General features: G+C 38.0%; 9 protein-coding genes across 10 annotated transcripts; 2 read left to right on the forward strand and 7 right to left on the reverse strand.

Annotated features, from left to right (window-relative positions):
* Nucleotides 1-14: 14 nt before the first annotated feature.
* On the reverse strand, nt 15-3,595 carry yata (N-terminal kinase-like protein yata). The gene is made up of 9 exons (XM_088049868.1): nt 3,314-3,595; nt 3,000-3,266; nt 2,729-2,952; nt 2,054-2,681; nt 1,583-2,003; nt 1,367-1,531; nt 1,162-1,313; nt 969-1,112; nt 15-920 (listed from the first exon to the last, which is right to left on the reverse strand). Exons 1-9 carry the CDS (start codon nt 3,425-3,427, stop codon nt 630-632), a joined length of 2,406 nt encoding a protein of 801 aa, XP_087905994.1. The 5' UTR covers nt 3,428-3,595; the 3' UTR covers nt 15-629.
* Nucleotides 3,587-5,673, forward strand: PolE2 (DNA polymerase epsilon subunit 2). The gene is made up of 8 exons (XM_088049871.1): nt 3,587-3,732; nt 3,781-3,943; nt 3,994-4,385; nt 4,436-4,697; nt 4,747-4,982; nt 5,037-5,220; nt 5,267-5,443; nt 5,490-5,673. The coding sequence occupies exons 1-8, from the start codon at nt 3,668-3,670 to the stop codon at nt 5,565-5,567; spliced, it is 1,557 nt and encodes a 518-aa protein (XP_087905997.1). The 5' UTR covers nt 3,587-3,667; the 3' UTR covers nt 5,568-5,673.
* On the reverse strand, nt 5,576-9,276 carry Hph (HIF prolyl hydroxylase). Its single transcript, XM_088049872.1, has 4 exons — nt 8,499-9,276; nt 6,375-6,545; nt 6,165-6,327; nt 5,576-6,113 (listed from the first exon to the last, which is right to left on the reverse strand). Exons 1-4 carry the CDS (start codon nt 9,225-9,227, stop codon nt 6,103-6,105), a joined length of 1,074 nt encoding a protein of 357 aa, XP_087905998.1. The 5' UTR covers nt 9,228-9,276; the 3' UTR covers nt 5,576-6,102.
* A 77-nt stretch (nt 9,277-9,353) lies between these two features.
* LOC148180691 (uncharacterized) lies at nt 9,354-10,596 on the reverse strand. Its single transcript, XM_088049873.1, has 4 exons — nt 10,384-10,596; nt 9,973-10,335; nt 9,744-9,922; nt 9,354-9,694 (listed from the first exon to the last, which is right to left on the reverse strand). The coding sequence occupies exons 1-4, from the start codon at nt 10,573-10,575 to the stop codon at nt 9,370-9,372; spliced, it is 1,059 nt and encodes a 352-aa protein (XP_087905999.1). The 5' UTR covers nt 10,576-10,596; the 3' UTR covers nt 9,354-9,369.
* A 68-nt stretch (nt 10,597-10,664) lies between these two features.
* Trs33 (trafficking protein particle complex subunit Trs33) lies at nt 10,665-11,416 on the forward strand. Its single transcript, XM_088049874.1, has 3 exons — nt 10,665-10,754; nt 10,801-10,862; nt 10,916-11,416. The coding sequence occupies exons 1-3, from the start codon at nt 10,665-10,667 to the stop codon at nt 11,241-11,243; spliced, it is 480 nt and encodes a 159-aa protein (XP_087906000.1). The 3' UTR covers nt 11,244-11,416.
* On the reverse strand, nt 11,244-14,101 carry Cbs (Cystathionine beta-synthase). The gene is made up of 7 exons (XM_088049869.1): nt 13,674-14,101; nt 13,519-13,625; nt 12,370-12,806; nt 11,854-12,317; nt 11,670-11,804; nt 11,433-11,620; nt 11,244-11,381 (listed from the first exon to the last, which is right to left on the reverse strand). The coding sequence occupies exons 1-7, from the start codon at nt 13,841-13,843 to the stop codon at nt 11,293-11,295; spliced, it is 1,590 nt and encodes a 529-aa protein (XP_087905995.1). The 5' UTR covers nt 13,844-14,101; the 3' UTR covers nt 11,244-11,292.
* A 1,486-nt stretch (nt 14,102-15,587) lies between these two features.
* LOC148180694 (microsomal glutathione S-transferase 1-like) lies at nt 15,588-16,541 on the reverse strand. Its single transcript, XM_088046556.1, has 3 exons — nt 16,168-16,541; nt 16,041-16,120; nt 15,588-15,990 (listed from the first exon to the last, which is right to left on the reverse strand). The coding sequence occupies exons 1-3, from the start codon at nt 16,294-16,296 to the stop codon at nt 15,744-15,746; spliced, it is 456 nt and encodes a 151-aa protein (XP_087902682.1). The 5' UTR covers nt 16,297-16,541; the 3' UTR covers nt 15,588-15,743.
* Nucleotides 16,542-16,591: 50 nt separating this feature from the next.
* On the reverse strand, nt 16,592-17,380 carry LOC148180695 (prostaglandin E synthase-like). Its single transcript, XM_088046523.1, has 2 exons — nt 17,095-17,380; nt 16,592-16,979 (listed from the first exon to the last, which is right to left on the reverse strand). Exons 1-2 carry the CDS (start codon nt 17,254-17,256, stop codon nt 16,641-16,643), a joined length of 501 nt encoding a protein of 166 aa, XP_087902649.1. The 5' UTR covers nt 17,257-17,380; the 3' UTR covers nt 16,592-16,640.
* An 89-nt stretch (nt 17,381-17,469) lies between these two features.
* LOC148180696 (microsomal glutathione S-transferase 1-like) lies at nt 17,470-18,896 on the reverse strand. 2 transcript variants are annotated; one of them, XM_088046543.1, is made up of 3 exons: nt 18,239-18,896; nt 18,101-18,180; nt 17,470-18,049 (listed from the first exon to the last, which is right to left on the reverse strand). In XM_088046543.1, exons 1-3 carry the CDS (start codon nt 18,368-18,370, stop codon nt 17,809-17,811), a joined length of 453 nt encoding a protein of 150 aa, XP_087902669.1. In that variant the 5' UTR covers nt 18,371-18,896; the 3' UTR covers nt 17,470-17,808. The 2 variants fall into 2 exon arrangements, with proteins under 2 accessions (XP_087902669.1, XP_087902661.1); XM_088046535.1 differs by having other exon boundaries at nt 17,470-18,052; nt 18,239-18,891.
* Between the last annotated feature and the right edge of the window lie 2 nt (nt 18,897-18,898).

Here is an 18,898-nt window from a genome sequence, read left to right on the forward strand (position 1 = left end):
CTGTTGTAATTAAAAAATGTAAGTATTAACGGTAAAATATATTAGCATCAAACCTAAAAATAAATTAACATTAAACTGGGTAATATTTAAAAATTATTATTTAAACATAAGCAATATATGTACATAAATACATCAGCATGCAACTTTAAGATAAAAAAGATCGGGGAAGAATTGAGTAGTCAAATTGACAACATTCTTGTTGGCAATCGTTAAATACAAATACATATTTAATTTTCATTTTCAGTAAATTTTAGTTTAGGCTGAATTTATGATGTTAAATTCGTAAGAAATCTCGTTTCTATACTGCAAGAAGCGTACGCACTTCTTATATCTACGTCACAGACACAATAACATTGTTAAAGAGGAAAAGAAATTTAGTATCGTACCCATGCTACATGTAAACACTAATGGTTTTTATTCGTCGTTATAATAGCAGCTAGTGCTAGACAAAATTGGGAATCAACGCTCAAGATATGTTACTCATGTTTTAGCTTGGTGTATTTTTAAGTCTGTATAATTCCATTTGAAATTCGGCGAAATGCCGCCAAACCGTCAAGTTACCAAAATCAGTCATTTGAAGTATTTTTCTCCCCATGTCTCTTTTTTAAGCCGAAATTCCAACATTTTAATTATAACTTCTTCGCACCCAACTTCATCGGTCCTCCGGTGTTTCTATTTGCACGACGAGCTTCCAATTCTTTTTGTCTCATTAATTTTCGTTCTTCTCTCTTCTTCTTTGCTTCTTCAAACTTGTGATTGATGGCATTTGGATGCTCGTCCAAAGGTTCGAATTCTGAATCTCCCCAATTATTTGGTGATTTCCTCATACTTGGTCCGTGTTCTTGGAGCTCGGGGAAGATGGAAGAAACCTCGGTTGGACTCCACGCTTCTGATGGACTCGTCACTTCGGTATCCACTTCCTGCATTAAAGAAAATAATAAAATAATAACAATGGGGGTAAAACTTACGGGTTCTTCTTCTAAGCTCCCCCATTCTTCGTTGTCCCAACCGTCTGTTATTTTATTTGTGCCGGAACCTGAGGGAGGACTCGCTGCATCGCTGGTACCGCCACCCCCGCCGCTCCCGCTACTGCTGGCCATCTGACCCCCAGTCTACAAAAATCAATGATTAAAAATCAATAATTAATAGTGTTTTCATTACCTCCATGTCGCCCCAGTTGTCGTTGTCTCCCCAGTGATCGTAATCGTAATCAGAGACGGATTCATTTCCTCGACTTCCTTCTTCGTGTTCCAACGATGTCATGGAAGTAACACTGGAAGTGGTCGTAGAAATGCTACTGCTAGAAGGTTGCTCTAAATTCAAAGGAGATTAATTCAGAGGGAACGAAGAAATTTATTGACATTACCGAGGGAAGCGGGTTTGGTCAACATTTTACTCGCCATCGGATTCATGGATTTCACGGTGTCGGATTGACTTCGATAAAATTTCGCTGTAACTGCGGTTACGGCCCAACCGGCCCAAGTTGCTGCCGCGTTGCTCAAGCTTGGAGTTGCGGTGTTTACGTCGGCCTCTATGTTTAACAAATGAATTATTATTATTCCTAGGTACTCTAATTTCTTACCCATGCTCTCCCTAAGACTGGGATCTTCGGAAACCTTCTCCAACTTGCCCAAAAATCCCTTGATGGTCCGAAACACGGAATCCCTAACCGACTTCTCCGGATCCATCGTTAATTGACACAATGCTGGTAAAATTCTCGAAGAAACTTCGTTCAAAAGATAATACTGCTGCGTGGCCGCCAAGGCTAAAACTCCCGCATTCCTGGCCGGCGGAAACGGATCTCTCATGGCTCTTATAAACGCAGAAATCAAAACTTTCTGTCGGATTTGTGGGTGCAAATGCTGTGCTATCTTCCCCAAACAAACTGTAGTGTTGGTGCGGATGCCACCTTGATCATCTTTGGACTGCAGACGGGCAAAGTGGCGCAAAACTTCAACGTTTAAATTGTTATAGTTTAATTTAGGTGCTAGATGTATCACAGACTGGAAATAAAGACGTTAAAACGAGAAGAAACATTGAAATTAATGAGTACTTTAACAGTCTGTTCTCGAATTGTGGGGTTGGTATCCATGAACCCGTGAGCAATTTGGGGGAATATCTGGTCGTTGACTGTAGCAGACTGCAAATGTCCAATGAAATACTCGAGTTGTTGTAATAGTCTAGATCTAGTAGCTCTGTCGTTGCTAACAAACAATTTGACAACGCATGGAACAATCTTTTTTTGATATTCAGCTTCGTCAAGAAGTCTCCCCAGTTTGAACATGGGGGCTAAAACCGCAGAGCCGGCGTCGCCGTAGTCAAAAGCTGTTATTAGCTGTGGTAAAATTTTATGCTTGCAGACACTATCGGGGAAATTGTCCAGATGTGGTGTCAGATTCGAAAAAAAGCGATTTTTCTCGTTTTTGTCCTTGATCTGGATCTCTTCTAAAAATAGTAGGGTGTCTACAAGATCGTTTTTAAAATAACCCCCAAGTTTGCGACATCTAGTTATAATATCGGCAGGATTAGGCCTGGATGACGGATTTGCCCCAACCAACTCACAGTACAATGGACCTAACTGTTTAGGAATCTTGTCTAAGACTTTTAAAGAAGACTGCTGATATAAAGGGCCGTTGAAAACCTCCCAAATTAAGCAGCCCAAGCCCCACATATCTGAAGAGCTGTAAAGTTGGAAATTAGCAATGTATTTAATTGAATGAAAACGCACCATTTTGTAATTGACCTCTGCTTGCTGGAATCGTTTTTTTCGGGTGGATCGTACATGTCAAGTGATGGAATAATTTTGATGGCTACACTTGTACTATCTTGAGCACTTGAGACATATTCCACACCTCCCAGCTTCCATTCGCCTGAACCATTTACAAATACTGACCAAATGTTGACATTGTTGTGCCGAAGATTTCCATCATTATTCAAAAACGACAGAGCTCTCTGAAACTTGGACTCATAAAATGTATCAAAAACACCTCATTTCGTACCGTAATTTGGAAAATCCCCCACGCAATATACAAGTCTTTTTGGGCCCCTTCTATCGTCAATTTCTCTAAATGACTAGCTAACGATTCAACATACTCTGTCGCTAAATATAAAACCTTGTCCGACTCATAACTATCTAAATACGTTAAAATACTAGGATGTCTCAAAGTTTTAAGCCGTTTAACTGCAGCCTTGGCAATTTCTAACTGAGTCTCTGATGCATTTTTGATATCAAACACAAACACAGACACTTCTTCACCACCGGTGCCCTTAAACACACAATAAAGTCGTTGTTGACCAACACAACCACTTGTACCTTTTTTTTGCCCTTATGAAGGCTCCATACGCTTTTTTCATCGAGACCCTTGACTAGTTCGCCGATTTCAAAATTGAAATCTTTGGAAGGATCACGAGAGAAAAATGACCACATGGCGCGGTTTTGCGATGCAACGACTATATTCTAGTATTACAAATTTGTACAAAGTTTTAAAAACCTAACCTAAACGTCTTAATTTGACGTACGAAATTTTTGATTGATAACAAAGGAAATGAACTTAACGACACGTCACTTTATGTCAAATGTGTCAAATCAAAGCGCGGTAAAATTGTTTAAGGTTATGTTGTATATTTGAAACTTGAAAAACTTTATATTATTGATAGCTAAACAACGATGACTGATAGGATTAAGAAAAAGTTGCATACTGCGCTGAAATTAGGAGGATTTACAGTCCGAAGGTGAGTAAATTTGTGTAAACAGCTAATTCATTTTCATTTCGTTTTCAGAGAATTTTGTTCCTTGATTGTGGACAAGTTTCTAGAACAGGACATCGATTTGGATAATAACCACTACTTTGATAGTTGCGTGAAGAATCTGTGCACCAGTTTAGAATCGCAAACTCTTTTAGAGAAAAGCATAGAGAGTGAGCACATTGAGAGAGCTTTAGAAGTACCTTTTTATCATCGTCTTGTTTAATTAAGTCTCACACCTAATTTTAGGTTTGCCTGAATTCTGGTTACGACCGACATGAAACTGTCTTCAATGTGATCAACGCATTTGATTTCCCCAAACTTGTCTACAATGTTGATAGAAAACAGTATAGTCTAACAGACAAAAAGCAGAAGTTATTGGCGTCTCCACAGTCCAAAACGCAGTTATTTATAGATAGGTACACTGCCATTTTACAAAGGACAAAGAGAAACTTTCAGCAGAAAATTGCAAACGACAATTCAATCAAATTGGAATTGCAGACTGTTGATTATTTATTGACTCTCTCAAGCGTTTGTTTGAACCACACTTTGGTGCTAGGATCTCTTTTGCAAGTTTCAGAGGGTAAATATTTCCTAGAAGATCCTACAGGAATGGTTCAATTAGATTTAACCCATGCGGTGTAAGTATAAAAATCAAACTAACTCAGTGAAACTTGAGTTTTTTCCGCAGCTACCATGGAGGCATGTTCGTTGACAGCTCTTTTGTACTAGTCAACGGTTCCTATGAAGATAACGTGGTTAAAGTTTCTACCATAATTTTACCACCGGGCGAGGAGTACAAAAACTCCAGACCTCTCTTTGGCAACTTGAATTATTTCGGCGGTCCTTCAACAACGCCTTTAAAAGATTCCATCAAACTAAAGGAACACCTGCAAAGAAGTAGGGGCGCTTCTTTAATGTTTTTCTCAAATGTTTGGCTGGACCACCCTTCTGTAAGCTGAGGAGGAAAAAAAATGAGCAAAAACTAACTGAAAGTTTCAGGTGTTTGAAAAACTCGAGACTCTCTTCACTGGGTTTGACCCAAATCCCCCCGTTGCGTTTGTTTTCATGGGAAACTTTATGTCAGAGTGTTACAGTCCTGACAGAATTCAGACTTTAAGGAAACTGTTCAAACAATTGGCTGAGCTGATTAGTAGATTTACGAATTTGGTGACCCACAGTGAGTTCATTTTTGTACCTGGACTAGAGGACTTGTGCACATCTTATGTGGTTCCCAGGTAGATGAAAACAGTCCAATAAATTCAAGTTTGAATTTTCATCTCCCGTTGCAGGTTTCCCCTAGCAAAATGCGTTACTCAAGATTTCACCAAAATCATCAGCACGGCAATTTTCACCACAAATCCGTGCAGAATTCAGTACTGCACCAAAGAAATCGCACTTTTTAGAGCCGACGTAGTTCCAAAGCTCCTACAAGGGTCGCTGCACAAGCCATCGAAAAACGAACTAACCGATAATGTAACTTTTGTTGGTTAATAACGCGGTTATTTACTGTTTGTTTCAGGTGATTAGAACTATAATAAGTCAAGGGCACTTGTCACCGGTGTCTTTAACCGCTCTCACGGTTCGCTGGGAGTTTGATTACACGCTGAGCTTATATCCTCTTCCAGATTTGGTTGTTATAGGGGACAGAGCCGAGGCCTATTCTGGAAAATATAAAGAGTGCCAAATCATGAATCCTGTGAGTTGCTTTCTTGATGTTATCGTGCTTTATTGCGAGTTTCTAGGGTTCCTTTTGCGAGAGCGGCTTTCAATTCAAGGCGTATTATCCGTTCAGTGACAGAATCGAGGATTGTATCTTGTGAGATGGAAGTAAATTCTGTATAAATTTATTAGTTAGAGGTCAAACATAGATCTAAATCAATTGTTCACTTCAATATTACTCATACAATATATACATTTTGAAATTTAACCTGTTAAAAGTTGGAGTGTGTGGGACAGCATCGGTTTTATAAATTTCACTATCTTACTGTTACAATATAATTATTTAATGCAACACTGCGTTATATTAAACTATGTTGTAACATGTTGAAGGTTTGCATCAGTTTTCGCCGTTCCCAACCAACATTTTTGAAATTAAAGCGGCACCATTAATTAAACTTAACACTTAAAATACCGACCAAGACAATACGTACCAACATGAAGATGAAACGGTCGTAAAATAATCGCAAATATCACACGGTCAAACTTAAATATTCATACAAAATTAGTTCCAAGTACAATTACACTATGTACACAGTAATACGTAACGATCCTGTTACCATCTTTAACAAACACTTTGAATATCACATAGTACTAGTTTCGTCAGTTGCTTAAAACGGACATGTTTCATCGTTACCGCTAGGAGTGTCCTGGAAAAGAAATTGGTACAAATTTTTCAAACATTGAAGGTGGAGACTCACGTCCTGCCTCGTATCTTTGCCGAGCTTCTTTCTTTTCACTAGCATCGAAATACCATAACGTTATGGCATATCTGGTATCATAGGCAGGTTGGACTTCGTGCGGGTTTCTCCTGTCGGACCAGAAAAACAGCAGTCTATCGAAAAGGGGCTCAATGTCAGCTACCTAAAAGAGGCCGTCTTAAAAAGTCGAAAACCAAACGAGTGATTTACCTTGTCACCTAACCAGCCTTCGGGGAAAATCCTAAGCAAGCCCCCACTTTTCTTCACATTCCAGTTTAAATTAAGATAATATATTGCCGTTATGCACCGACCATCTCGATTTGGATTATCTACATGTTTGACATAATGGGAACCCAAGCCGGGGTAGCACGCCACCATTGCCTGAAAAACAACACGTCTGAATCTGTTCTGGTTCTTCACGAGAGAAATTTAAATGACTTTGGAGGCGCAGTAACGTGACCTCTTAATTTTTGACATCCTTTTCCCGGAGGCCTACGTGAGTTGTGGCTTGTGCGAATTTATTTAGGTCGCACGTTTTCGCTTGTAGATAAGAAAAAATTGCAGTAAAATAACAAAACGCACCTTATCTCAAATGCTCACATTCATCGACGATGAATAATTTCCGTGTCGTGAGAAGAGAAAAACATTCGCGAGACGTCTAAAAAAAAAGTCCTTGACCTCCTCCTGCATCAATATCGTAACTAGGTTCAATTTACAAAAATAGAAGACGATCCATCAAGAGATTATGGCTTTTTGTAGTCACATTTTATTTATTCTTATTACAAGAAATTGTTTAGCTTTTAAGGGTGAAAAAATCAGCTTTTTGTCGTCCGAATCCTCCAAACCATCGAGCTTAGTAAATTAATTAATTGGCTTATTTAAACGCATTGTTCTTGGACTCGGTAATTCAATAATGTAGGTACACACTCATAATAGAGGTCTAGGTAATAAATATTACTTTTTACCACTGGTCAAGGTTAGAACATTATGTAATCTGCATGTATGCATGAATGCAAAAACAATATTTCCTAAGAATTCGGGAGATGATAGTTATTTATTGTATAAGCCGTATTAAACACGAAAACACAAATGCAATACAACGTTTTATCTACACTCACAACCCAATGACCAAAAACACACCAACACAACGAAATTTTTAAGTTTTTATGAATGGTTTTTGACGTTTTCAAAAGTGTCAAGAAAATTTACCCTATAACGAAGTATGTCATGGATTGTTGCCATGGTGCGTTGTTTATAAGTTTTCGCAATTGTTTATCAAAATCGTGAATTTAGTTAAAACCGTTGAAAATGGAAGAAATACATGAAGAAACTCAAGAAGCTAGTTTAATTTTGCTACCGGTGAAACCTACGAAGAAGAACTAGCCGAGTTAGACCAGTGGAGTATTTTCTTAGGTATTAAGAAAAACTGAACTGGGCGTGGATAAATCAACACCTATTGTATAACAGAATTGGATGATTGTGTGTTTAGATGAAAGTCTAATGCATTTCTTTTCAGAAAAATGGATTGAATCGGTTGGTACTACATATTGGTATCGAAAATAAAAATAAAGTCCATATTTTATTGCTTTTCATTGTAAATACGCTTTGTACGTTTGATGCGTATTTCGAAATTCGACACTTTTGCAACACATCAATTGTTGAATTTAAAGAAAGTCGATTTCGCTAATCAAAATTTCTGGGACATGCAACTGCCTTCATTTTTCTTCAACATTAGCGAATCAGTTCTAAATTTTCGTGTAAATCTGTAAGTAAATAAGCTGAATGATTTTGATGAATCATAAATTTTTGCGATACCTTCCAACGCAATTCGGTAATTCTATTATGTATCAAGCAGGACACGACAGAAAAATTTGAAAATTTCGAAAAAACAAGTCGCCAAAAAATGAATACTTTTCCCATTAAAAATAATCACCTGTCGCCAAGTATAATGTTTAAATAATGATATTCAGTTGTTTCAGGGCTAGCCAATGAGCGTGTTAAAACTTGACGCCTTAAAAGAGAAAAAATGTCTGCCTGCAACTTATCTAATCTAAAAATATTCCGCTTTTTGTGGAAACAATGCCGCGGTCGAAATTTTGCGTACGTGACCGTTCGCATGCCGCGAGCTGCGTAGTAATATTAAAGAGACGGAAACAACGAAGTCTCCACAAGTTGGAATGAGAGGCGGCTTTTCTCTGTTTACTTTACGCTACAGTTGATTTGTTTATAAACATAACAGCCACAACGAGTAAATGAGCAATGAATGGAGAAAATTTTTGGGGCGCATCGCGCTGACTACTTAAGAGGCGACTTGGTCACTTGGTGTCAACTAACCTTAGTTCTGCTATCAATGTTGTACATTCCTAATTTGCCATTATCTGCCATTTTGTTGGCTCGGACTACTACATGGTCCACTTGGGCTATGAGCTGTCTTACATTAGAACAATACTTTTCAGTTCCATTGATCCAAGTTATTCTGTCTCCTCGAATGGTTTTCAAGTCACCTAAACCCTTCCGAGACACTAACTGTCCATCTTTAAAGACACCTTTCATGTTGTACATGTCGAGGACCTCCTGGAGAACCGCTTTCCCGTTTTCTTCCCCCAGGAAATTATCCACGACACAAACCCCATATTCGTTCATATCATGCACTAAATTCACACAGATCTCCTCCAGGTCCTGCCGCTGCTCGAAGACATTCCACGAGGGATGGAGAGGCACCTCGGACTCTTTAACTCCAGTTTTCGGATGGACTATGTTTCCTCCGCTGATTGGCATCGCCGTTTTTGCGGATTTTAACACTCTTCCGGTTGACGTCTTGTCGAAATCCAAATGTGGGCTCAACACTTGAGGCAAGGAATTCAGAATTTCGCTTTCGCTGCTGCCTTCTGCAGGCATGCAAGCCTTTTCAGGGGTTAGGGCGAGCTGAGCACACTCTTTCCGATGTTCTCTCCAATCCTTCTTCTGATGATCTCTAGAACAGTAAATTTTCGACTTGCAACGGGAACACCGCATCAATTTTTCTGTCGATCCGCACACTGAACAACTTAGATTTGAACTCATTCTATACAACGGATCGACTTACTGCCGCCATCATTGTCAAATACAACTTCACCTTGAAAATTCTTCACTCGAGGGGGCGCCACTTGACGACAATGATGAGCACTAGGGAAAAAAAACAAAACGAAAAACGTGCCAAATCGTTTTAATATCGAAAACTCTGAGATAAAAACAAACTGTCTTCGTAGCAAGTGGTGAATTTCTTCTCCAGCTTTGACTTCCAAACAGAAGTGTGACTAGAAATGATGAGCTTCAAGGGTTGTTCAACGTGAATCAAATTTGGTCCCAAACCCTCCACGAGAGTCATCAACAGTTTGCCGAAGTCTTTGTCGGAGCTGTGATCCTCGGCCACATTTGACAACATGTCGATAAACTTGCTCAGAGTTTCATATTCAACCTCAGTGTTGAGTAAAGCTCCTATTATTGTTAAATAGTTGTCATCTAGTTTTGACACAGACAAAATGAACGTCCTGCAAATGCTATGTGAACAACACCAAAACAATGACATCGATTTATCACCTTAGTAACGACGCTTGAAACTGGGGATTCATTTTTTTTAAATATCGTAATATTATGGGAATTTCTTCATGTGATAAGTCGTGCAGAAGTTGAGAACAATCGTCCAAAATAATTGTCGTGTTTTTATCACTGAAATGCTCCAACAATTTGAATAGTTTCTCGCAATATTCTTTCTTGATCTAGAAAAACAATAACAGACAAATATCTGAATAATAATAATAAATAATACCCTTGGGACCAACAAATAAAGACTTAAAGATCTTGCTAATGAATCTGTGAGGATATCAGTCAAAGAGATTCCAAAATGGTACACTTCTTCACTACTTAAAGTATTTTCCAAAGTTTTGAATAACACTTCTAAATCAGCCGCTTGACATTTGCAAAGTTGTCTTTTAACATCCTCAACTACACAATTCTGGGATTGCAAATTCTCTTTAATAACAAATGCTGCATCACTTATGTCCTGATCAACATTTGTTTCAATTTCTTCATTTTCTTTGGATGGCGGAGCTTCTTTATCTACACACAAATCAATTATTGAGGACTGATCAAGTTCCTCAAATCCTTTCAAGTTTTTAGCCTGTTCTGGATCCTACAAAGACACCATTAATTCTACTATAAACTCAAATAAAGGGCAAACCGGTGGTAATAACTTGCTCCACTTTTCGTATTCCTCCGAGTTACAGTTTCCAGAATGTTTTAGTTCTTCTGCCACTTTTAAAAAACGAAGCAGCTCTGGCTCTGTTTCCTTTGAAAATTCGTAGCGTAGACTCATTGTGGGGGCACTTTTGTTGAAGAGTTTGCCCGACTTTTTTAAACTTTTAAATGGCATATGTCAAAATTTAGGGAGTTTGTTTTTTTGTGGTTTTTTGACAATAGTGACGTTTATGACAGACGTCAAAACAAGTTTCTAACCTGAAAATGTCGGATGACGCGATTTTCGAATTACTGCATTCTGAAGTGATAAACTACATAATATCCCAAAATGAAGGCAAAAACAAAGATGGAAAGGTAAATTCCACCGTCTTTTATAGCCGAAAGTTAATTTTCTTTCCAGGATGAAGATTTATCCCACATTGAATATATTGGTTTTTCAACAGGATACAGGATAATAGAAAGGTGGGTTCTAAAGGCTTATTCACATTTAAAATTAATTGTGGTGGTATTACTAGGTTGACGAAAGAAATGCCCCGTTTTAAAGACGAATTAGATACAATGAAATTCATTTGTACCGACTTCTGGTCAGCGCTTTATAAGAAGCAGATTGATAACTTGAGGACCAACCATCAAGGCGTGTATGTGTTGCAAGACAACGGCTTTAGGTTCTTAACCAAGTTGTCTAATGGGAAACAATATTTGGAGGTGGCGCCAAGATACACAGTTTTCACTTGTGGTATCATAAGGGGGAGCTTGGCTAATTTAGGTATAGCGTGTCTTGTTACAGCAGAAGTGCAAAATATGCCTTCATGCAAGTTTCATATACAAGTTCAAAGGACATAATAGAGATAATTACTTTTATTTTATAAAGTGTATATTGATTATTATCATTTCAGTTGCGTTTATTACCAGAGATGTATTGTAAGAGATCAACTGCTGTAACTATACCAATAGGTTTTTCAATTGTTGTTTGCCCTAGATCTAAAATAAAGAAATTGATTATTTGGACAAGGAAATTACTCCTTCAGTTACTTTGTTTCTCCACAACAATGAGATAATTCTCCTTTTCTAAAATTCTTGAAACCAAACCCAAGTTTGCATCGTTTAAAACCTTGGGGACAACAGGCACATATGCTCTCTCTATGGAATCGCTAGGGTTGACAGTACCACTGATGAGAACGTTTAGCAACTTTTGCATTGTTACTACACTTATCATAGAACTAAAAGAGATTCTTGAGTATAAGGGATGAGGATATTTAACCAACTAACCCGTTTTTGTCCACCAGAGGCACCTGATCAATCCCTTGCTTCTTCATGACGTGAAGAACTCTTTCACATGACATGCTCGCGGTGGCTGTCACCAGAGGCTCCAAACTCAGAGTGGACACTTTCTCATCCCACCACCTGTCGAAACAAACTCAAGACCATCACCACGGTGTTTAAGTAAAATTACCAATGATTGTTGACATTCACGCACTCTTTGAACCCTTTGGATTCCATCCAATGATCTGACACGAACTTTGTGAGATAATTTCTTATGCTGTCTGGAATAATAATCACAACTCTTTGTCCCTTTTTCAGCTTGCGGGCCGCCTTGATAGCGGCGGCCAACACGGCCCCTGAGCTACCACCGCACAATAAGCCTTCCTCTTTGATTAGTCTTCTGGCTAACGGAAGGGATTCTTGGTCGTTGACTTTGACCCACTCGTCAACAACCGAGCGATCGAAGCCTGTGGGAATAAAATCGTAACCGATACCTTCGACCTCGTAGAAATCGACGTCGGACTGGTTGAGTTCTTCTGGTTGCGCCAAAATCGAGCCACACGGATCGGCTCCCACAACTATCGTGTTTGGAGACGCTTGTTTGAATTTTTTGCCAATGCCGGTGATGGTGCCCCCAGTGCCCGTCCCAACGACCTTAAAATTCAAAGTAACTAATTTAGTTACACTTATTGTTTGACCATCTTACAATCATGTCCACTTTGCCATCGCACTGATCCAGAATCTCTTCAGCTGTGGTGTCATAGTGCGCCAGTGGATTCCCCGGATTACTGTACTGATCCAAGATTATCGAATTAGGAATCTCTTTCTTGAGCCGGTAACTGACGCCGAACAAGCCATCGGGGGAATTGGAGTCGGCAGTGATGGGAGTGCGTACGATTTCGGCTCCTAGGGCTTTGAGGACGTCGACTTTTTCGTTTGACATCTTTTCGGACATTACGATGACGCAACGGTAGCCTTTGACTGCCGCTGCTAGGGCTAGACCGATTCCTGTGTTTCCAGAAGTTGGCTCGATGACGGTCGAGCCGGGTTGGAGGAGGCCGGCGGCTTCCGCATCTTCGATCATGCGGAAACCGATGCGGTCTTTCACGGAGCCCCCAGGGTTGAAATATTCGCATTTTGCGTCTGGGGGAGAAGCGGATTATTAATTAAGCGGAAATAATGTTTTCATGTTTTTAATCGAGGACGGAAACCAGTCGGATACTTCCGCAAGTTAAATTACTTACCTTGGCATAGCTAGATGACTTCCTTTTATAAAATCTCGCTAATAAATAGGAACTGATAATGAACTAAATCAGGATGACACAGTTTTTCATTCCATCTAAATATTTTTAGACTAGATGACGGGCAATAAATCTTTGAACTTTTATCATTCTTGGCATAGAATAATCCAAATGCAATTCTAAGAGATTTTTAAATAGTGTTTGTTGCCAATAACTTGTTATTTCGCCCTAGTTTTTGTTGGGTAAAAAAAGAAATGTTCAATGTTCATGCTGCATTGGGTAACAATCATTAAGATTATCAATTGACCACATGTTTGTGGAGAAACACTTTTGCGCAAAAGTGTCCTTTAACATTTGACCAAAATTTGTAAATTCAGATAGGTCAGGTTAAAATCGCGACCTTCAAAGTATTTATAGCCATGCACAACACTGCCAACATCCAAATTACAAAACAATTTTACCTTCACCCTCCGAGGGTTTGTTAATTTTTTGTCGCATGAATTGCAGTATTTAAAAAAAAAATTGACATGTGTTAAAGATGGCGGCCACAAATCTGTGCTGGCAGGATAATAAAAAAATACCAATTGAACCCCTTTATCTGCTCTTGTACTCACAAACATCGCATTCTAATCCAAAACTCTTCGGAATCTTCGACAGCTTCACCAACGGCGTGTTTCCCACCGCCTTTGTCACGTCTGAGAAAATCTTCTCGGTTCGTCTCCTGAAAGTGGTAACAGTAGTAAAAACAATTTGATTCTTCCAAACTTACCATTCGACTCGACGATGGGGCGACGCCTCTGGAAGGGCATTCTGATGCCAGGTGCACTTCCTGGGGGCCTGATCGGGTGTGGAAAAATGCTCGTTCAAAGTCGATATGAATTTTAGTTGCGATTTTGGTGGTTCAACACTTTTAGATTTACCGTTAATCACTTGAGCCATTGTTGACTGTTTTGACCCAAATCGTGGAAGTTAAGGTTATGCTGATGGTGAGGAAGAAATGATTAACGACACGTCAATGGAAATTACGGTCGCTGAGATAAAATGTGGAAGAGGTGGTGTTATTGTATAATGTGCAGGGTTTTATTGGTCGACTGTCTTTGAAAGAGTGATGCACCTGTATTATTGATTGTCGGGTTTCGATGCGATTCCTAATGTGTTACTGGTTGTGGGGCGAAGAGAATTTGTTAATAAACAGATTGCTTGTGTTATCTGGGAAGATTTTTTTATTCAGGGTCAGATGAGATTACTAAATATTGATCCACTTATTTTTAACTGGAAACCTTATCATTATGTTAAGAGAAAGACTTAAATGTAAGACGGAATTCGTAACTGAAAAATCGATGGCGAAAATCGTAAGATATGGAGCACCGATTTTCCGAATTTTCAAAGATAAAATTGTCCGAAACTTTAATCGGCCATAATTCAGTTATTTGATCTCGGATTTAAATTTCAATTCCAGATTTGGAATCTGCAAAAAAATCTGCTGATGATGATGATATAATAACTTAATAACGCAAGTTTATTTTAAAAAACAAGCGAGATATCGATATCAGAAGAATGGCATAATTTTTAGTCATAAATTTTCGCGAAAAACTGCAACTTTTGACTATTGGAAAATCTAAAAACTATTTCTTATGTAAAAAATCGCGAGAAAAACGATGCCGCAAACCGCATTCCAATATCTGGAATAGTTTTCGAGATATTGAGCACGAATTTTTTGGAACCTTCAAAAATTTGGCCCTCTGGCGACAACCCAAAAATTCAAACGGCCATAACTCAGTTATTTGTTGTCGGATCTGAATTTAAATTCCAGATTTGGATTCAGCGTGAGATTCTTCGTAAAATGAGTCAAAATTTATTGAGTTTACCTACGAAATAAAGAAAGCATTCACAAAAAACTGTTTGGAAGTGGTCATTTTGGGGTGATTTTCAATCACTATTTTTAATGTAAAAACGACGTTTAATACCTTTGTATTATATATCGTTCGAAAGAGGAGCTCGAAATCTATCTACTGGCCGAATTTGAGATCGATCCAACAAACGGTTTACGAGTTATGGCCACAAATAAAAAAAAATGAAAAATTTTCATCGATTGAGTCGGAATTTTTTTTCGCGAAAAATCGACTATAAAGCAACTTTCAGATTCCTTTAAAAACGAATTTTTTATAACATTCAACTTCTGATTTTTGATTAAAAAATTTATACATTTGCAAACTCTGCCAGTTAATTATGTTGTCCCATGAACTTTCGCTTAAGGTTTGACTGTTTGAAGAAAACTAGTTACGTAAATTCTTATAGAGAAGCGCGAAAAACTTATCCAAACGTGGACAAAGAACCCTTTTTTGCAAATAATTTGCCAGTACGATTTCTCTTATCTCCACCAATGTATGAATAAACATTGTAAACAAACCAGTTGTCCTCAAATATGTATAGTAAGCCACAAAATTGAAAGTGCTCTAGATTATTGATAACTGCTCAGAATGCATGGAAAACGGTTTTTCTTCACTAATCGGATTTGATGAACAGTCTGAACGTTTTTCCTCCCGCAAACAGTCAATTTAGCCCAAATCAAAAGTAATTTACGAAGCACGTTAAACGCAAGGTTGGTTTAACTTTAAATATTTTATTTTCAAGTACGAAATTTCCCGTGGCTGAATACCAAATTTTCCGTAAAACAAACAAATTTAAAATCTACAGTTTTTTATTTTTCTTCTTTTCATAACCATAGTAATAAAAATTCCACTTGACGTGGTAAATAACAATATGTAGTAACAAATTACACAATCATCTAAACTTATTTATAATTAACAAAATTATGTAAAACTGAGTAAACCGATGACTATTCGGTAAAGTGTATCAACGTTTTAACAGCCATATAACCTGTGATAAGGAAACCGGTCAACCACGATAGTCCTCTAGCTGGCTGAGGTATAACAAAAATCGTATAAACAAAAGTGTGGATAAATCGCACGATTGTAAACAACGAAAATAAGAAATTCGCCCAAGTAGGATCAGGCTCAGTCCAAACATAGGCGAATCCGATTAACAAGAAGAGATAGATACTTTCCATATCATTGCGATGACCTCTAAAACATAAACAAATCAAAGAAAATCAAGATAATTTTAAAAATCGTACCTGCGCACCCTTTCAACCTTTTCGTTGGTTCTAGACACGGTCCCTTTTAAATAAGTCGCATCTTCTTCACAGACGAAAGCCTGAATTCATTAGAGTAATAGCTAATCGCTGGAAATTCATTACTTACGTTATTGAGAAACCTCTGTCTTATTGTCAAAAGAGTCATTAGCATCATTTTCAGGGTGAGAATCGCCGTGTGGTACAAATAAGAACGAAGCACGCTGTTCTCGCGTAGTACATTTTTAAACACGTCCATTTTTGTACGAGTGTTTCGGAAAACTAATTCGATAGCAAGGAAAATGAATGCGAAATTATTTTCCTTGATCTTCCAACTTTGAGTGACTGAAGGTAAATAGATACCCGTGAAAATACTGGTTTTTATGAACCAGGGTCGAATAGTTTATTAAATATACTGCTTTATTTGACTTTGGTATTTATTGCTGCAACGTTTAATATATCAGTACTAAACTAGTAAAGTTAATTACGGATTGTACGTACAGTTGTTGGTTGCATATTCAATTTCGAAAATTCCAGAAGAAATAAAACCGCTCTTTGTCAAGTTTCAAAACGTTTACTTTAATCCAAAACTAACAAAATATTTCAATATGTGACTAGGCAAATAAAGATGTGTATTGCAGTATGCACTGCCATGTATCCGGTGATTAAAAATCCTCCAAGCCAAAGCATGGCTCTTGTCGGCTGAGGAAGAATAATCAAAGTATAGATGATCGTATGAAGAAAACGAAGAACTGTAAAGACGATGTACAAAATCGAAGCCAACCAAACGTTGGGCTGGATAAAAAGGTACGCAAAGCCAGCGGACAAGAAGACGGGAATATTTTCGAGGTCGTTTTGATGAGCCCTTCGTACCCTTTCGACCTTGTCGTGGAGGATAATTCGTCCTTTCTGCCACTTTGCGTCTTCTTCACATATAAAAGCCTAAAAACATTCAACTAAAACTTGTGCAAGCTTTCATAATTAGATCGTTTATTTCGACAAAAAATACTCGTCGAATTTGAAAGGTTTTTCTGGTAAAACAAATTTTAGTTTTTACCTTGTGCTTAAATCTGTTGTAAATAGTCAACAGAGTCACTCCCATCATTTTTAAAACCAGTAAACAACCGCATAATAAATAAACAGAGAATGCAGGATTGTCCAGCGTGAGTACCAATAAATTATCCGTCTTCACCGAACTTATATTCATGTTTTTCACCATGTTTAACTGAACTTTCACTTTCGGACTTCTTTGCGTTAGAGGTAGCTATATTGCAACTGGTACACGAAGAATGCAAGTTGCGCCACATCGGATATTTCTGGCCCGTTTTGTTGATGTCCTTAACTTTGTTGACGACCTCGAGTTTGTGTATTTAAAAAAGCGCAAAGATCATTTGAAGAGGAACACGAAATTAAAGTTATGAAAACTGCGAAATTAGACCATTAACTTACAAAATATTTTTATTCCAACAACATAGTCAACAAATTCAAAGTGAAGTTTTTCGGGCTTATCCTACATCAACCAAGTTCAATACACTCAAATCGAAACTCTGATTTAAGTAAATTAGCAGACCATGTTATAACAAATTAGAAAGTGCCTGCTAGAGGTGGGTATAGATGTTTATATAAAAGCATTCGATAGGTGAAAATGTCAAGCCGACTAGTTAGATAAAAATTACGTAATCATTACAGCTAAAACAGACATTTTTTACAAAAAAGGAGATCTCGTGATGTTTTTGCGGGCCTGACGTTTCACCACCAATTTTCAGACTATTTAACAAAAATGAAGTAAAGTCCTAACAGCCATGTATCCGGTGACGAAAAAGCCCACTAGCCAGGCACGTCCCCTGATCGGTTGGGGCATTACAACAACAGTGTAAACACAAGTGTGCACTATTCTGGCCACTGTAAAAGTAAAAAATAGTAGATTTGCCAGAATCGGGCTCGGATCCGTGAATATGTAGGCGAACGCAATGACAAAAAACAGGTAAATATTCTCCATGTCATTTCGATGACTTCTGAAAAACATCGTTAATTTTCCAGTGAATAAAAGCGTAACTACTAACCTTCTGACCCTTTCGACGTGCTCGTTTGTCCTCGAGACCATTCCTTTCAGATACATTGCATCTTCTTCGCTAACAAACGACTAAAATCCCACATATTTAGTTTATTTCCAATTAAGCTTGCTTTGAATACCTACTTACGTTGTTCATCACTCTTTGCCGAATTGTTAAAAGAGACATAAACATCATTTTTAATCCTAGAATGGAGGTATAAAACAAATAGCTTCGAAACACTGGATTCTCGTAAAGTAGATTCTTTAGTTGCACCTCCATCTTGAGTCTTTGGTTCTGCAGGAACGTGTTTGAACTGACAAAATAAACACAATGTTCACCAAGTGCGTTGTTATTAATTGGATGGAATAACGGAAATCTGACGTAAAGAAGTCCGGTTAGCAGACCGAAGACCGGAGCGGTTCGACGCGTTCAAGGAACCTCAACGACTGACCTTGCTGAGGAAATGCGAAGTTCAACATTTCAAATCTCTTGTGACCCATTTTCTGGGGAATCAGAATGGGAGGTTCTTTACTTCACTTCGTCAAATTATTGAGGTTTCTTCATGTTCAGAGGTGGATTTCACTGTTTTTTGCTGCGATGAACACTTTTATTACACTTAAGGCGAATTCACGATCTACCAGAAAATGTAGTCCAAAAGAAAATGCTGCAATTATAAATACATTTTTCCTCAATACTTGGTCTGTGTATTTAGAAATATTTGAAATGTGTAAAAAATGCTCGATTTCCCAAATGCGACAATTTTCTTTAAATATTCAAAAAATACACGTCAGCAAAAGCAGTAGTATA

This window comes from Gnatocerus cornutus, chromosome 1 (genome assembly GCF_029298725.1).
Source record: "Gnatocerus cornutus isolate USDA-ARS CGAHR chromosome 1, icGnaCorn1.1, whole genome shotgun sequence".
In the NCBI taxonomy this organism is placed as follows: domain Eukaryota; kingdom Metazoa; phylum Arthropoda; class Insecta; order Coleoptera; family Tenebrionidae; genus Gnatocerus; species Gnatocerus cornutus.